The sequence below is a fragment of the Urocitellus parryii genome, chromosome 4, assembly GCF_045843805.1.
Source record: "Urocitellus parryii isolate mUroPar1 chromosome 4, mUroPar1.hap1, whole genome shotgun sequence".
Classification (NCBI taxonomy): Eukaryota; Metazoa; Chordata; class Mammalia; order Rodentia; family Sciuridae; genus Urocitellus; species Urocitellus parryii.
In genome coordinates this window covers 180,013,198-180,028,035 of record NC_135534.1, presented here as the reverse complement: position 1 = coordinate 180,028,035, position 14,838 = coordinate 180,013,198, and the positions used below count along the sequence as shown (strand labels likewise).

At 36.4% G+C, this 14,838-nt stretch overlaps 1 protein-coding gene across 1 annotated transcript in view; it reads right to left on the bottom strand.

Annotated features, from left to right (window-relative positions):
- Positions 1 to 14,838, bottom strand: part of Invs (inversin) — a 134,784-nt gene that overhangs the window by 57,794 nt on the left and 62,152 nt on the right. Inside the window, exon 4 of the mRNA XM_026415065.2 lies at positions 2,790 to 2,963. Coding sequence (XP_026270850.2) covers positions 2,790 to 2,963 — 174 coding nt within the window. The remainder of the gene's footprint in view (positions 1 to 2,789; positions 2,964 to 14,838) is intronic.

Sequence of the window (14,838 nt, the reverse complement as noted above, 5' to 3'; positions counted from 1 at the left end):
ACTCCCTTTTCTGTCCAAAAACAGAACATAGAGATACTAGAAGACAGCAGGAAGTGCCTAGAATACATTGAGGAAGATATTATAAAGCTTAAAGACATGGGAGGTTTAAGTGATTAATGGTTCTTTGTGGATGAATCAAACTGTTTTTTTCTAGTGAAATATTACCACTGTAGATACCATGAGTTAGGAACAATATTAATGTATATTTACTATAAAGTAAAAGTTGACCTCAGAACTCTGGTGACTACTAAACAAAACTTGAAAACTATATAAACACTATGAGAGCAAAAAGATTATTAAATATGAAACTAGTGGAGTTAATCTTAAGAAGTTGTGTGTGTGTGTGTGTGTGTGTGTGTGTGTGTGTTTGTGTGTGTGGTACTGGGGACTGAATCCAGGGGAGCTCTACCACTGAGCTATATCTCCAGGCCTTTCTTTTTTTTTATTTTAATATTTATTTTTTTTAGTTCTCGGCAGACACAACATCTTTGTTGGTATGTGGTGCTGAGGATCGAACCCGGGCCGCACGCATGCCAGGCGAGCGTGCTACCGCTTGAGCCACATCCCCAGCCCCAGGCCTTTCTTTTAAAAAGAATTATTTTGAGTCAGGGTCTCACTAAGTTGCTGAGGCTGGCCTTGAATTTATGATCATCTACTCAGCCTCCCAAGCAGCTGGGATTACAGGCTTGTCATCCTACTGTGCCTGGCTATAAGAGTTTTAATTACATGGGAGCACTGGAGTTAACAAGACTCTATGACTAAGTACCTGATGGAAAGAAAGAAGATTATTGTTCTTGTTTAACTAATGACTACATTTTTACCTCGGGTAAAGAACGTTCAGAACATCAATCAAAAAGATGACCATTATGTACAATATTTAAGAATTTAGTAACAGAGAACATAGCAATAAATGCTAGATCAGATATTAGAACTTAAAATTAATAGTTATGTAACAGTGAGCGTTAATTGAGAGTATACTATGCACTAAGCATTGAACAGTTTGTATGTATTATCTCATTTATTTAATAATTTTTTAATTAAATTATTTATTTGTTCTAATTTGTTATATATGATGACATAATGTAATTCATTGTATAATACACATACAGAGCCCAATTTTTCAAGTCTCTGGTTATATACAGAGTATTTTCACACCATTCCTGTCTTCATACATGTGCTTAGGGTAATGATGTCTAACTCATTCCACTGTCTTTCCTACCCCCATGCCCCTTCCTTTCCCCTCCCTTCCCTTTGCCCTATCTAAAGTTCCTCCATTCCTCTCATGCTCCCCCCAATTGCCATTATGAATCAGCATCCTCATATCAAAGAAAACATTCGGCCTTTGGTTTTTGGGGATTGGCTTCACTTAGCACTATATTCTCCTACTCTATCCATTTACCTGCAAATGCCATGATTTTATTCTCTTTTGTTGCTGAGTAATATTCCATTGTGTCTATATACAAGTGTTTCCCTATCCATTCATCTACTGAAGGGTGTCTGGGTTGGTTCCACAATTTAACTATTGTGAATTGTGTTGCTATAAACATTGATGTGGCTATGTCTCTGTAGTATACTGTTTTTAAGTCCTTTGGGTATAAACCAAGGAGTGGGATAGCTGGGTCAAATGGTGGTACCATTTCAAGGAATCTCCATACTGCTTTCCAGATTGGCTGCACCAATTTATAGTCTCACTAGCAATGTATGAGTGTGCCTTTTACCCCACATCCTCACCAACACTTATTGTTGTTTGTATTCTTGGTAGCTGTCATTCTGACTGGAGTGAGATGAAATCTTAGAGTAGTTTTGATTTGTATTTCTCTAATTGCTAGAGATGTTGAACATTTTTTTCACATATTTGTTGATTGACTGTATATTATCTTCTGAGAAGTGTCTGTTCACTTCCTTTGCCCATTTATTGATTGGGTTATTTGGTTTATTGGTGTTAAGGTTTTTGAGTGCTTTATATATCCTAGAGATTAGTGCTCTATCTAATGTGCTTGTGGTAAAGATTTGCTCTCATTCTGTAGGCTCTCTGTTCATCTCACTGATTGTTTCTTTTGCTGAGAAGCAGGTCTCTGGTTTAATTCCTAGATGCTTGATCCACTTTGAGGTCAACCATCTTTTTCTTTTTTTTTAGTTGTAGATGGACAGAATGCCTTTATTTTGTTTCATTTTTGCATGGTGTTAAGGATCAAACTCAGTGCCTTATACATGTTAGGCAAGTACTACTCTCCCACTGAGCTACAGCCCCATCCCTTATTTTCAACAATCTGAATACCCCTTTTCACATATGAGAAAATTGAGACATATAGGAATTAAGCATTCCCTAAGGACACAGAACAAGTAAGTGGTGGCTTCTGGATTGAAACCCAAGGAATCTGATGCCAAAGCCCAGGCCATTAGACCACTATGCCTTGGGACATTGCTCTAGGTACCATGAGCCTAACCACTACATCAATTATCATGGCACTCTGTCAATATTGGGTTTTGGAGTTAAACAGGCTTGGATTTGAATTCTAGTTCTATCACTTGGGTCTTGTGCAAAATTTTAATCTTTCTGAGCTTGAGTGTCTCCATCCATAAAAAGGAGATGATAGTACCTACATGGTAGCGAAAAGGCTAAAATAACAGAACTTAAGTGAAATATTTTCCTGGAATGGATGGAGATATGGAGTTCTTCTACTGTAGGTATGGGTGATAATTTAGGCTTTATTTCTTGAAGTTTCATTTCATAAAAGGAAACATTTGCTTTCTCTTCTCATTTGTCTTAGACTTTGCCAGTCTATTACCTTGTTTTTATCCTGTGTATCTACTTCCCCTGGTGCCATAAACTTCAGCAGAAGTGCCAAACACTTAGGGCTCTTGTGCCGGGTGGTCAAGTGCAAAGGCGTCATTTCTTCTAAATCCTTTTGCATCCAGTTTGCTCTGCGTGTAAGTAAGAGTTTCATGAAACGATAATTTCCCTAAATAAAACAAAAAGAAACAATATGAAGAAATTTACTTTGGAACCATTTTTTAAATTTTTAAATGTTTTGAGTATTTTAATCCTATTTTGTCCTAGAGCAAAATATTCAGAGAACTTAATAAAAGGAAAAATACTTATGATACTACTAAACTAAGATAGCAATTGTTTTATTTTTTTCAACAAGTAAAGCAGCCTATTCAAAGTTCATATCCCAGATTCAAATGGGCACCTAAATTCCAACCCTGAAGTCATTGTAGGCCATCCACTTAGAGGTAATACTTTCTGTATCAATTAAATCTTCTAATCTTGTAGAATAAACCCATCTAAGAGAAAGAAACTTAGGTACAAGGGCTAGAACAATATAATATTGGGGATCCAGGACAACCATTATACAGTAAACTTGTATAACGTGGGAGCTTTGAGACAAAATAAAACTCTCTAAAAATAGTTCTATACAGTTCTTTCCTGAGATCTAATTCCTTTCTTCCAGTTCTGACTGGGAGGCTTCTATATGTTTCAAGGTCAACATGACCAAAAAGTACTACAATTGATCAAGTTTTCAGCCTACTTCATGCTTATTTGTCTCTCCCTACACAAAGCATAGTGGAAGGCAGGGTTATCTGTTTTATCTTCTTGGACCTTAGCCTTTATGGAGGTGGGGTCTTTGAGTATAATGATGCAAGATACCTCTTAATCAAACAGGCAACCCAGGGTGAAGGATGTGAGGCTCTAAGGTAAAGGGGACTACCTAGGGTAATAGAAGTGCAGAAGGATGAAGGAGACTGGCTTACTTGCCCACAGGGGTTAACCCATGGGTTGGGACAGAGACAAGGAGAGATAAGACCCAGGTTAGAAGGAAGTGCACAAGACTATGTTAGAGGAGCACAGCTGGAATGGACGGAAGAACAAACTGACTCAGCTTAATGATTTCATCTCAGAGAGACTTTCCTTGACAACCCTAAGTAGAACTTATTTTCTTATTCTTTATCCTACTACCTTTCCATTTCCTTCATAGTATTTTGTTCAGTTTGTAGTTACATATATATTCGCTTCCTTTCACAAACTCCCTCACAAACTATAAGTTTGACAAAGGCAGAAGCTATTTCATTGACCTCTGTGCTCAGCATAGTTCTTGGCACAAAACAGGTGCTTAATAAATATAAGTAAATTACATGAAAGACTAGTAGGAGAGAATGAAGACATGAAATATCTTTCAGAAGTTTTTGTTTTCATTTAAAAATTCTTATTTATAGTGCTGTATTAGATCATAGAGTTAAGAACCTTAATTCTCAAATAACTGGTATCTGGTTATTGTTACTTTTTAATATTTCATTTATTTGAACTTTGTTAATAGTGTAATGATTAATGGACTTCTCATTTTATTCTGTCAGTTCTTGAGAAGGAAAGTGCTAGAATTTCCTCAAGAGGGCACCCTGCTCTAAATTTCTTCACATCTTTGAAAAAAAGAAAAAGTGCCGAGGAAAAACAAATCTATATGACACTTCATACCAAAAAATAAGATTTGACCTTTCTGAGCATAACATTTCAAACATTACAGAATAATTTATCATGACCTTTTAAAGATATGCAATCAGACAATCATTTTGATTGTGAAATTAGAGGAAATGGAAGGAGAGGAAGGAAACTGGCATATGTATGTCAGGGTGGGGTGACTACTGAGTAGAGACACAGTACTTGGCATATTCACATTTTACATTATGTTGGGGATTCTACCTTCACAAACATGGCACATACCAGCAATATTTACTCATTCATTCATTCAACAAGCATTAATTGAGTCTTGTTATGAAGCAGAAAATAGTATGATGTTTGCATCCACTTTACTTAATAGAAAGCTCTTTGACATAGTCTCATCTTTGCTCCTCACTGAAGAATTATGGAAAATGTTTATGATATAAGGTATCCTTCTGTATCTATCTCTGATTCTTCATCTGTAGAACAGGGATAATTATGGTACCGAAGTTATGATGCATGTGAAATGAGATAGATAATATCTGAAAAGTACTCAGTGTACAAAACAAATGCTCAGCAAATGTCTGTTAGTATGACTATGAATAGTTTTCTAGTGTGAAGGAGGCCACAGAATATAGATGGCCTAGTGGAACCAAGAATGGCCCATGATAGAGGGCAGTAGATAGATTTAATTGTATTCACAGTTTAGTTGTGATTAAGGAGAGAAACAAGGTAAGGAATAGGTATAATAGTTGGAATGATAAAAATACTGGTTTTTCTTTTTATTTTTTTCACCTTACATTGAGAAAGATGTATCTTCCCTACCTACAGATACTGATAATACAGGACCAAGGACAGAGACACCTATCAGGTATCACCTATGATAGCTGCCCCTAGAAACAGTGAAATTCACTTGGCTCAAGGTCGACCTCTTTACTCTGACAAGTATTCATTAAAACTTATCATATGCAAATTCAATATCTGGGGCAGAAAGGGCAGGGAAATTTGAAAGCCAAAATCAGGAGAAAGACTGGGGCTTAGCTCAATGGTAGAGCATCTTGCCTAGTACACATGAAGCCACGGTCTTCCAAGATGACTATATCCAGCAGGTTTCTGACAACCTCCACATTGGGTTGGGTTTGATTCCTAACACCAAAAAGAATCAAAAGCAAAAGCCAAACAAAACAAAACAACAAAACTTCCCAAAGCCAGAAGGATATTCCTAGTGTCAGCAGGAAAGGAAGACAATAGCTTGAGGTAGCAAGTTAATTTGTAGACCTTAGAAGATTGTTTGACTCTGGGGACCCATGTTATAGGCTATTTTGCTTCTCATAAAGCCCTCTCAATACATAAACAAGCAAGATGTCTCAATATTTCCTCAGTATTGTTTGAAATGAATACTTTTTCAGTTTTTAGGAATAATCTTACTTTGGGGAGGATTTGGAAGTTAATCATCTGGTCCCACCTCTTGGGGCCACACAGAAACTGATTCTCAGGTGAGAACTGCTTGCTTTTTGGATCTGCTTTTATAATTTTTGATTTGATAAGAAATAGTATAAGAGTGAAGAAGATAATAGATCAAAAGAGAGAGAATGTGTTTGTATGTACTCGTGTGTACATGCATGTGTCTGTATGTGTGTGCATCTATTTTTTGTTATTGTTAGTATGTGTGGTTGGTACTAGGAATTGAATCCAGGGCCCCACATACTAAGCTATATCCCTAAATCTTTTCTAAAAAATTTATTTTGAGATAGGATCTCATTAAGTTGCCCAGGCTGGCCTTAAACTTGTGATCCTCCTATTTTATCTTCTTAGTAGCTGGGATCACAGGCATGTGCCACTTTGCCCAGCTCAAAAGAGTACATATTCTTAAGAAAATATGGCAAATAGACAGAAATAAAAAAATCTGACATTACAGAAAGGTCTTGACTTAGTCGCTGTAAGGACATTACTGTGATACAATCAGGTACAGTATGCCTCTAAAATGTGAAAATATCACCAAACACCTATGAAACAGTAAATAAAATTGTGTGTGTGTATTTCATCAGGTAATCATAATTCTCATCTTCATCTTTCTGTAATTATTAACACCAAGAACTTCTTTTATCTATCATATGAATGATTTTGACACTTGGATTGTATCCAAATGTATGAAAAGGGGCATAATCTCTGAAAGGGTGAAAGATAATGAAAAAGTTCTCTGACCTGGAGAATAGCACTTGAAGTAAATCCGAGAAACAAATCAGCCCCAAATGCCAGTTTGAACTTTATATAAATATCTAGTTCTCTTAGGATAGACTCCTTTTCAAGAAAAAAAAAACATACAACTATTTAATCTTAATGACAATGATAGGAGATTTTGAGCAAACAATTTTGGAATTTTGCCTTTTCATTTTTAAGAAGTAAAATTTAACAGTTATGGTTAATGCTCTCTTTGTGTCCCCAATTATATTCTCTCCTTCTTCACAGTCTATGATCCTGAATAGGGCATTTATCATCCCAATGAATTTTGTATTTCATATATATGTCTACATGCATGTATATGTATATATATGTATGAATATGTATATGAATGAATGTGTATACATGTTTTTTACATATGCATAAAATCTCCAAAACTACCTGGAGTTGTTTTATATGTTCTCTATCTTTATAAATATGGTTCTGAATAAATCACTGTTCATCTTTTAATCAAAGCAGTATATTTAGCATAGTTCTCATTTTTCGCCATTACAAACAGTACTATAATGAATTTTCTTGTATATATATCCTGGTGAATTTCTGAAAGTGTTGTGCTCTCTAAAATATCTACTCCAATTTGCATTCTCATTACTAACATATGAGAAACCCTGTTTGTCCATATCCTTGTCACACCTTGTTTTGTCAGACTTGTTAACTTTTGCCAGTCTAATTGGAATACAGTTGTGCTGTATTATAAATTTAATTTGCATTTCCTAATTGAGGGGGAACGTTTGGATGGCTATTTCTTTCTTCTGCTGTGAATAACCTTTTTGTACTATTTACTGATTTTGGAACTTGGCTATTTATCTTTTTCTTACTGGAATTCTTTATACCTTCTGGATACTAACTCTTGGTCTTGCAAATGTCATCTCTCTTTGTGCAACTAATCTAATCTAATCAACCCATCTTTTAGCTTTTCTTCAGCTCTTCCATTAGAAATAAGTTCATAATCTGAACGATGAAATTAGTAGCTTTTTTAGTATTAGATTTCTTCATATATTTTAGAATCTTTGCTTTAAGTGGATTTTAAATTTGTTTGTTATTCTTTCCTTTTTCTTTCTTTACCCTTCTATTTGTTTATACTTGGCTCCCTGTCTATTATAAGAATCTGGTCTTAGAAAGACTTTTGCAAGCCCTATCTGCAGTGATACCAGGGATACTGTAATTATTGTCATTCATCCAGTAGATAGCTTCCCAGTCCTGCAACTTGGCTTTTGTCCTGTTCCCGCCACTTCTCTATAGATTCCTCTAAGGCTATAGACTCACATTGAGGAAAAGAATATCCAAAACTTATAAATATCTTCTTTGCTTTAGCAAAAATACAACTGCTTTTTCATTATTCAGTTGAAGGTATTATCTTCTGGGCCAGATATATATATGAAATCATATTCTTCAATAAGGCTATTTCTGGTAAGTTCTTTTATCACTAACTTCTAAACAGTTGACAGCTGATCTTCAAAACATTCGGAACCTCTACATTTCCTTCCCAAATGACTACCATATTTTTTATATCTTGCTACTAAGAGCCTTTGCTATTTGTCTCATCTTCAGATGAAACAATTACTTTAACAAATTCCAATGCTTAAACCTTGGCTGACATGGTCTCTAGCAGCCCTTTTCTCACTGAAATACCAAAGGGGCCAGATGTTTTACCAAAAACAATACTGTTTTTCCATTAATTTCTTTGCATTCTTGTTCTATATTCCCAGTTCTTATATTTACCCTCATTGTACTTAGGGGGTAAACTATTTTTCACTTACATACAAATGTGCACTATATTTTAGTTCATTTATAGGTCTGTATATAATTTTGTCCTGGAAATATTATAACTATATTGATAATAGCACATACAAATGTAAAGAAGGCATTCTGTCATATTTTATTCTAAACAATAACCATATTATATGCACAAAATACATTATTTAAAATTGAAATGGAAATAATAGAAACATGATTTGTCATTAATTCTAATGATATCTATATAATTATATATTTATAAACTTTCAAAACATTTGCCATATTATTTTTTAAAAAGATTACTGTTCCTAGGAAGTATATAGGTCACAATTATTAGTAAAACTTTTCTGTAATAGTTACAGACACAAATCAGTTTTGGAAGTACCACACAGTGTTGGAAGAAGAAATGTGTCATGAGCTTTGAGTATTTCTGTATGTACTTACTGGGCATGTCTTGACTCTATACTGGGGCTGTTTCTCAGAGTTGAGTTTGCAAGAGTGATCTTGAGGAATGAAGTAATATCACCCACAAAAAGCAGGCTTGCTTAGTACTCACTAAAAGCTGGAGATTCCCTAAATTCAGCATTCTTCAGATATCATGCAAACCCATTATGTGCTATGTCCAAGTCCTCTGTATTGCCCCCATTGTACTTGGGGACAAGGGAAATGGATGCCAACATGCAACATACTCATGGTACTTGCTATGCCACTGGTAATAAAGTTTTGTGTCTTGTACAGCTAACTTGTTACCTTGTAAGGTAAAATTAAATCCCACAACTGACAAGACAGTAAAAAAGGATGAAATGTGGATAGTATTCTTGAAGAATAAGGAGAGAGCGTTGTAGTCCCATCCTCAGGTTCAGGGATGGGAAGACTCCTTGAGATCATGCCCAAGGGTGGACAAGGTTGGTGGTGTGAGAGACTCCACTACCCTATCTGTGAGTGAGTCTGAATGGTAAGTGGCAGGATTAAAGTAAGCTGCCTAAATAGGGCTTTGATCTTTGCTCACCTTCCTTGGGGAAGGCAGAAGAAGGGATGTTAGCATGATGTTAGGGCAACAAGCTAAAAGGCAATGTGGTTGTGGTTGCTAAGTCAAGGAATCTTCAAAGTAGAAATAGTGAGAGCAACAAGGATCTTGCCATTTGAAATAGAACTTTAGGTGGAGTGAGAACACTGGAAGTTCATTTGGTTTAGTGCAACTAGTCAAAAGTGAAAGTGAGTTCAAAGCCTTGATAGCACAGAGCCTACTGTGCTGTGTAACTGATCCCTGCTATAGCCTGACTTGTTTGGCACTGAGGACTAAACACTTGGCATAGAGGTGGCCAGTCTCTGAAGCAAAGCTGTTGGCTTACTGGTGACCTGAATGCCTCAGCCTGGTTTACTGATAGGATGGTTAAGTTAAGAACCTGATGATGTCCATTGGGAGGCAGTAATTACCCAATCTCAATGATAACTTTCAAATATTGATGGGGATAAGGGCCAGTTAGCTCCATGGGCTGGAGTGAAAGTCATTACCCTTACTTTAGGCAATACTCCTAAGGACTAGTCATATCTTTACTAACCCTTGGGTAGTTGCTAATGCTGCAGTCATCAGTTCTGATAATTAGAAGACTATAGATGGTAGATTAAAGACATTCCCCTTTGGGGCTACGAACTGTGGAAACAGTTTGTGGCTGCTCATCAGAGAGTCAGAGTCACTCATGTAGAAGCAAACAATAAGGGCCTGTTCTCTGATAAGACCCACCAGAATCAAGTTGCAGAATAATTCTCCATTACCCAGGTCATGGGCTGCTTGCTACCTAAATCCATCATTGTACAAGATAACATCAATGAATCCATCATTGTAGACTGGACACAAAATAAAAAGTTTTTTTTTGTTTTTTGGGGTTTTTTTTTTTTTTGGTGCAGAAGATATCACTACATACTAGACTATGTCTTTTGCCAAGTTGTTCTCTTTCTCTTGTGGTGAAGGAGGCCATATTACAATGCTTCTGTTTGTTCCTGGCAAGGACCTTTGACCATACTCTCTTGGACCTACTTTGTGTCTCACCACCACAGACACATTGTTCCAGCCCACTCCAGCCATAGCACTGAGGCCCTTGAAACTAAACCATTTCATGTTTTGGGGCTTAGAGACTATTGGTGGTCTGACCATGATGTGCCTTTTATCACAAAGATCACATAACAGTGGACCAACAATTATGGTATTTGATGGTCATTCCATGCTTCCTATCATCCTGAGGGATTTGGGATTGTTAAGAGAAGGAATGACCTACATGAAAATAAACTCAAAAATATTTCTAGCTCTACCTTGCTATCTCTTTCTGGTCCTCATACCTGAATCAGACAGTTTGGTTATTGAAAGTAGTCACCCCTAGAATGGGTTCCTTGCACCCTCCTGGGAGATAAGTAGGACAAAAGTGGTGGGGGATTATATACATCTATTTAGAAAATCTGGGATTCTGCTCTGTCCATTTCTGGTAATGATGCTTCTCTCTTTCTTTCTTTTTTTTAACTTTCTTTTTAAAATTTTTTTACTTTTATTTTTGGTACTAGGGATTGAACTCAGGGGCACTCAACCACTGAGCCACAGCCCTATTTTTGTATTTTATTTAGAGACAGGGTCTCATTGAGTTGCACAGTGCCTCGCTTTTTGCTGAGGCTGGCTTTGAACTTGCAATCCTCCTGTCTCAGCCTCCTGAGCCACTGGTATTATAGGTGTGTGCCAGTGAGTCTGGCTTTTGATGCTTCTTCTTTTTCCCTGAAAGCAATCTTAGACTGGTCTAGCTGGTGGATCCTTTAGGTGTCAGCCCAACCAAAAGGGGGCTTAGAGATGAAACTTTCTGGTTCACCTCCCTAGGCTTATTTGTTCAAGTAATATGGTCCTAGGTCATAAACATCCACAATGACCATTTGATTGAGTAACCTGCTGTCTGAATTCTCCTATAAGGGCTATAAAGTAAGGGATATAATGGATTTCTATAAATTCATTCCATATGCACTTATCCTTCTAAATGAAAGGTGCAGGTACAGTAGAGAAAATTGGAGAAAAGGTGAAGTTATGTCTATTAAGATGAGACACATTATTTATTGCTTTCACTATAATTTTGTGACTAAAAAGGGAAAGCAACATCTTCCACCCCAGGGAAGGGAACACCTTAGACCTTGTGAGATACAAAGAGGGGGACAACAATTAGTATTCTCTTTATCCTCTGAATCCAATACTGTATAATGGCAAAGCAAAGATGGTTTGTCACCTGAGCCAAATAGCAGCTGTGGCTAGCAATCTGACCTGCTGCTGTGTTTGCCTCCCTTGTCTACATCCAATGAAAGAAAAATTCATAGACATCAGTAGTTTCACTTCTGCTATGTCTCCTGCTATCAACAGTAGTTCCTTACAATACCCACCAACATAGACCCACTTATACATGTAGAAACACAGGGACTGACATAGCTTATTTTAATCTGATGAATACAAATCCATATGCAATCTTCTGATGCACGAGAAGCCTTGAGTAATGCCATGTATGCCAATGGAAGCTGTAACTCCTTGGGATACTGTAGCTGGAATTATAGGTATGTGCCCATACCGTGCCACTTACTTATCTTTTTTACATGTGGAGTTTGAAATATTTGAGGTAATTCTATGTAGAGGTATCTATAAAAAATGAGGATATGGATCAGAAAATTGGAGGAGATAGCTAGAATCAAAATCATCTATACTTATAGTTGCCTTAAATTTAGCAACAAATTTTGGGTAAAACTGACTTGTATATTTTGAGGTCATATGTTTATATGTAGGGGAGAGTACGTTATATTTTGTTTCTCCATTGGGTTTGGAGGTTGCTTTTTAGCTTATCTGGTTTCTCCTGTAAATGCCAAAGATCTAGTAAATTCCCTTGCGTGGGTCATAATAGATAATAGACTGGCCTTAGATATGTTCTGGCTGTCTGAAGTAAGACCTACTGTTCTTCTCTGGTATTTATTCACATTTGACTTAGTCCAGGATGCTGGAGCACGTAGTTGAAGTCCATATTGTTAATTTTTTTTCATCTGACTATGGGGAGTTCTGTCAATTAAATGCTGTATGAGACTAATTAAAGTGATTTGGTCCCAGTCCTCCTTGGTCAGATTAATCAGAATAAATGATGGAATGGCATTCTCATGTCAAGAAAATGTAAGACTTAAGGATGGGTTGTTGGGATAAGCAGTTCACCATGGTCCTTATGAATTCCTGTGTGTTCTCATTAAATATGTGAAAGATGCAAGTGTTGGCCACCCTTTATCTAGGTAACTTATCAGGGTTGTGTGTGCAACAAGCAACTATAGAAACAAGGTCATGTCTTCCTCAAGGCTTATTTACTGCTTACTATAAAAATGGTAGTTTCCTAAAGTTCAGAAAATATTTTAGCATAGATTTGCTGTATGAAGCATAGATTTGATGGTAACAAATCTTTATGCAAGGAGAACATCAGGGAGTTATGTCAGCAACCTGGAATAGAAACATAGGAAATAAGGTGACAGATCAGTGAAATATATAAGAGGACTCCTGAATGGGCACAGAATGAAGAGTGGTGCCAATATAACTGGAAAGATAGAAGGAAAATTAGGGTTAGTGATGAAGACTTTTTTTTTCTTTTGATACTGGGGATTGAACTCAGGGGCACTCAACCACTGAGCCACATCCTTAGCCCTTTTTTGTATTTTATTTAGAGACAGGGTCTCACTGAGTTGCTTAGGGCCTTGCAAAGTTGCTCAGGCTGATTTTGAACTCACAATTCTCCTGCCTCAGCCTCCCAAGCCACTGGGATTACAGGCCTGTGTCACCACACCCGGCCAGGGACCAAGATTTTTGAGATCCGTTTTATTTGATTTTTGTTTTGTTTTGTTTGGAGGGGAGGGGGGTTTAATGGGAATTGAACCCTGGGGTGATTTACCACTGAACTACATTCCTCAGATCTCTTTATTTTTTTCAGACATGGTTTCACAAGTTGCCCAGGCTGTCCTTAAACTTGAGATCTCCTGCTTCAGCCTCTTGAGTAGTTGAGATTACAGGTATGTACCGTATACCCAGGTGTTTATTTATCTTTTTTTTTTACATGCAGAGTTTGAAGCATTTGAGGTGAATCTATATAGAAGTGTCTAGAAAAAAAGGATATAGATCTGAAGATTGACGAAGATAGCTAGATTCAAACTTAGACTTATGAGTCATTCACATTAATAGTTGCCTCAATTGTTTTCTCCAAAACAATGCTTAATTTTTTTTTAAAATGTTATTTTTGAAATCAAAGCTCATAACTGTAAATAGGAACCTCTACATCTATTTGAAATACAAGCATAATTTAAATATCCATATTAATGGATCTATACAACGCAATCTAGGATTTTTTTTTAACCTAGACCATGAGATACCACTACCATATGAAATACAGACTACAAATGCTTCTGTCTTTAGACAATTTTCCTGTCTCAATTGATTTAGGTGTCTGGTTCTACTCTGATTTCATAAACTTTAAAGTGAATTTTTATAGAAAAGCAAACAGCTATAAAAATCAAGTTACTGAAAGATATGAATTCACTGAGCTATAGAAATGAAATTAAATCTGCATGGCTTTCCTCAGTGACAGACATTCTCCCTCCTTCCTTAAATTTCTGATTATCAAGTCTAAATACTTTATTATATAGCTAAAATTTCTAATTACTTATGATGGTAACTATATCACTAACCTGACATCTTAAGCAGCTCTTTGAAAACATTTAAAAAAAAGTTATTTGAGAATTCTCTAAGCAAAGGCTAAGAATGGTGCTTCAAAGACAGAATAGGAGCTTTATTTGTTATTTTCCAAGTTTAAGATGCTCATCCATCTGGCAGAGCAGCTAGACAATCCATCAGCCAAGAACATCTCTCTGGCTTGAAAAAGATTCTGGCTCTTACAGAGGATTTGACTGAAGGAAAGGCAACATCTCTAGTTGCTCTGTGGCTGAACTCTTCTAATATTTCTCCCCAATGCCTTCACCAAGTCTTGGCTCCATCTACTAACTTGGTTTCCATAGGAATAGACAGAGCTATCAAGTGGCACATGGTCAAAAACACAAGAGAAAGAGAAAATGTTACTGTCAAAAAAAAGTTATTTTTTCCTATGATAGGAAACTATGGAAAGATATTCTTTACTCAGAGACTTTCTTACGCAATGCCAGATTTTTCATGTGCTTTTCCTGACTAACATAACCTATTTTATTTAGATGATTATAAAAATTAGTCCCCTCAGCAGACAACATTTCATATATAGAAAACAAAAATAAATACTGAAACCAGTTAGAAAGTGTTCTAATACTTATTTTCACAAGGACAAATTCTATTGTGCTTGTGAGATACCCTTATTTATTTGAGTGGTGCTTTGAATTGGTGCAACTTTGGGGAT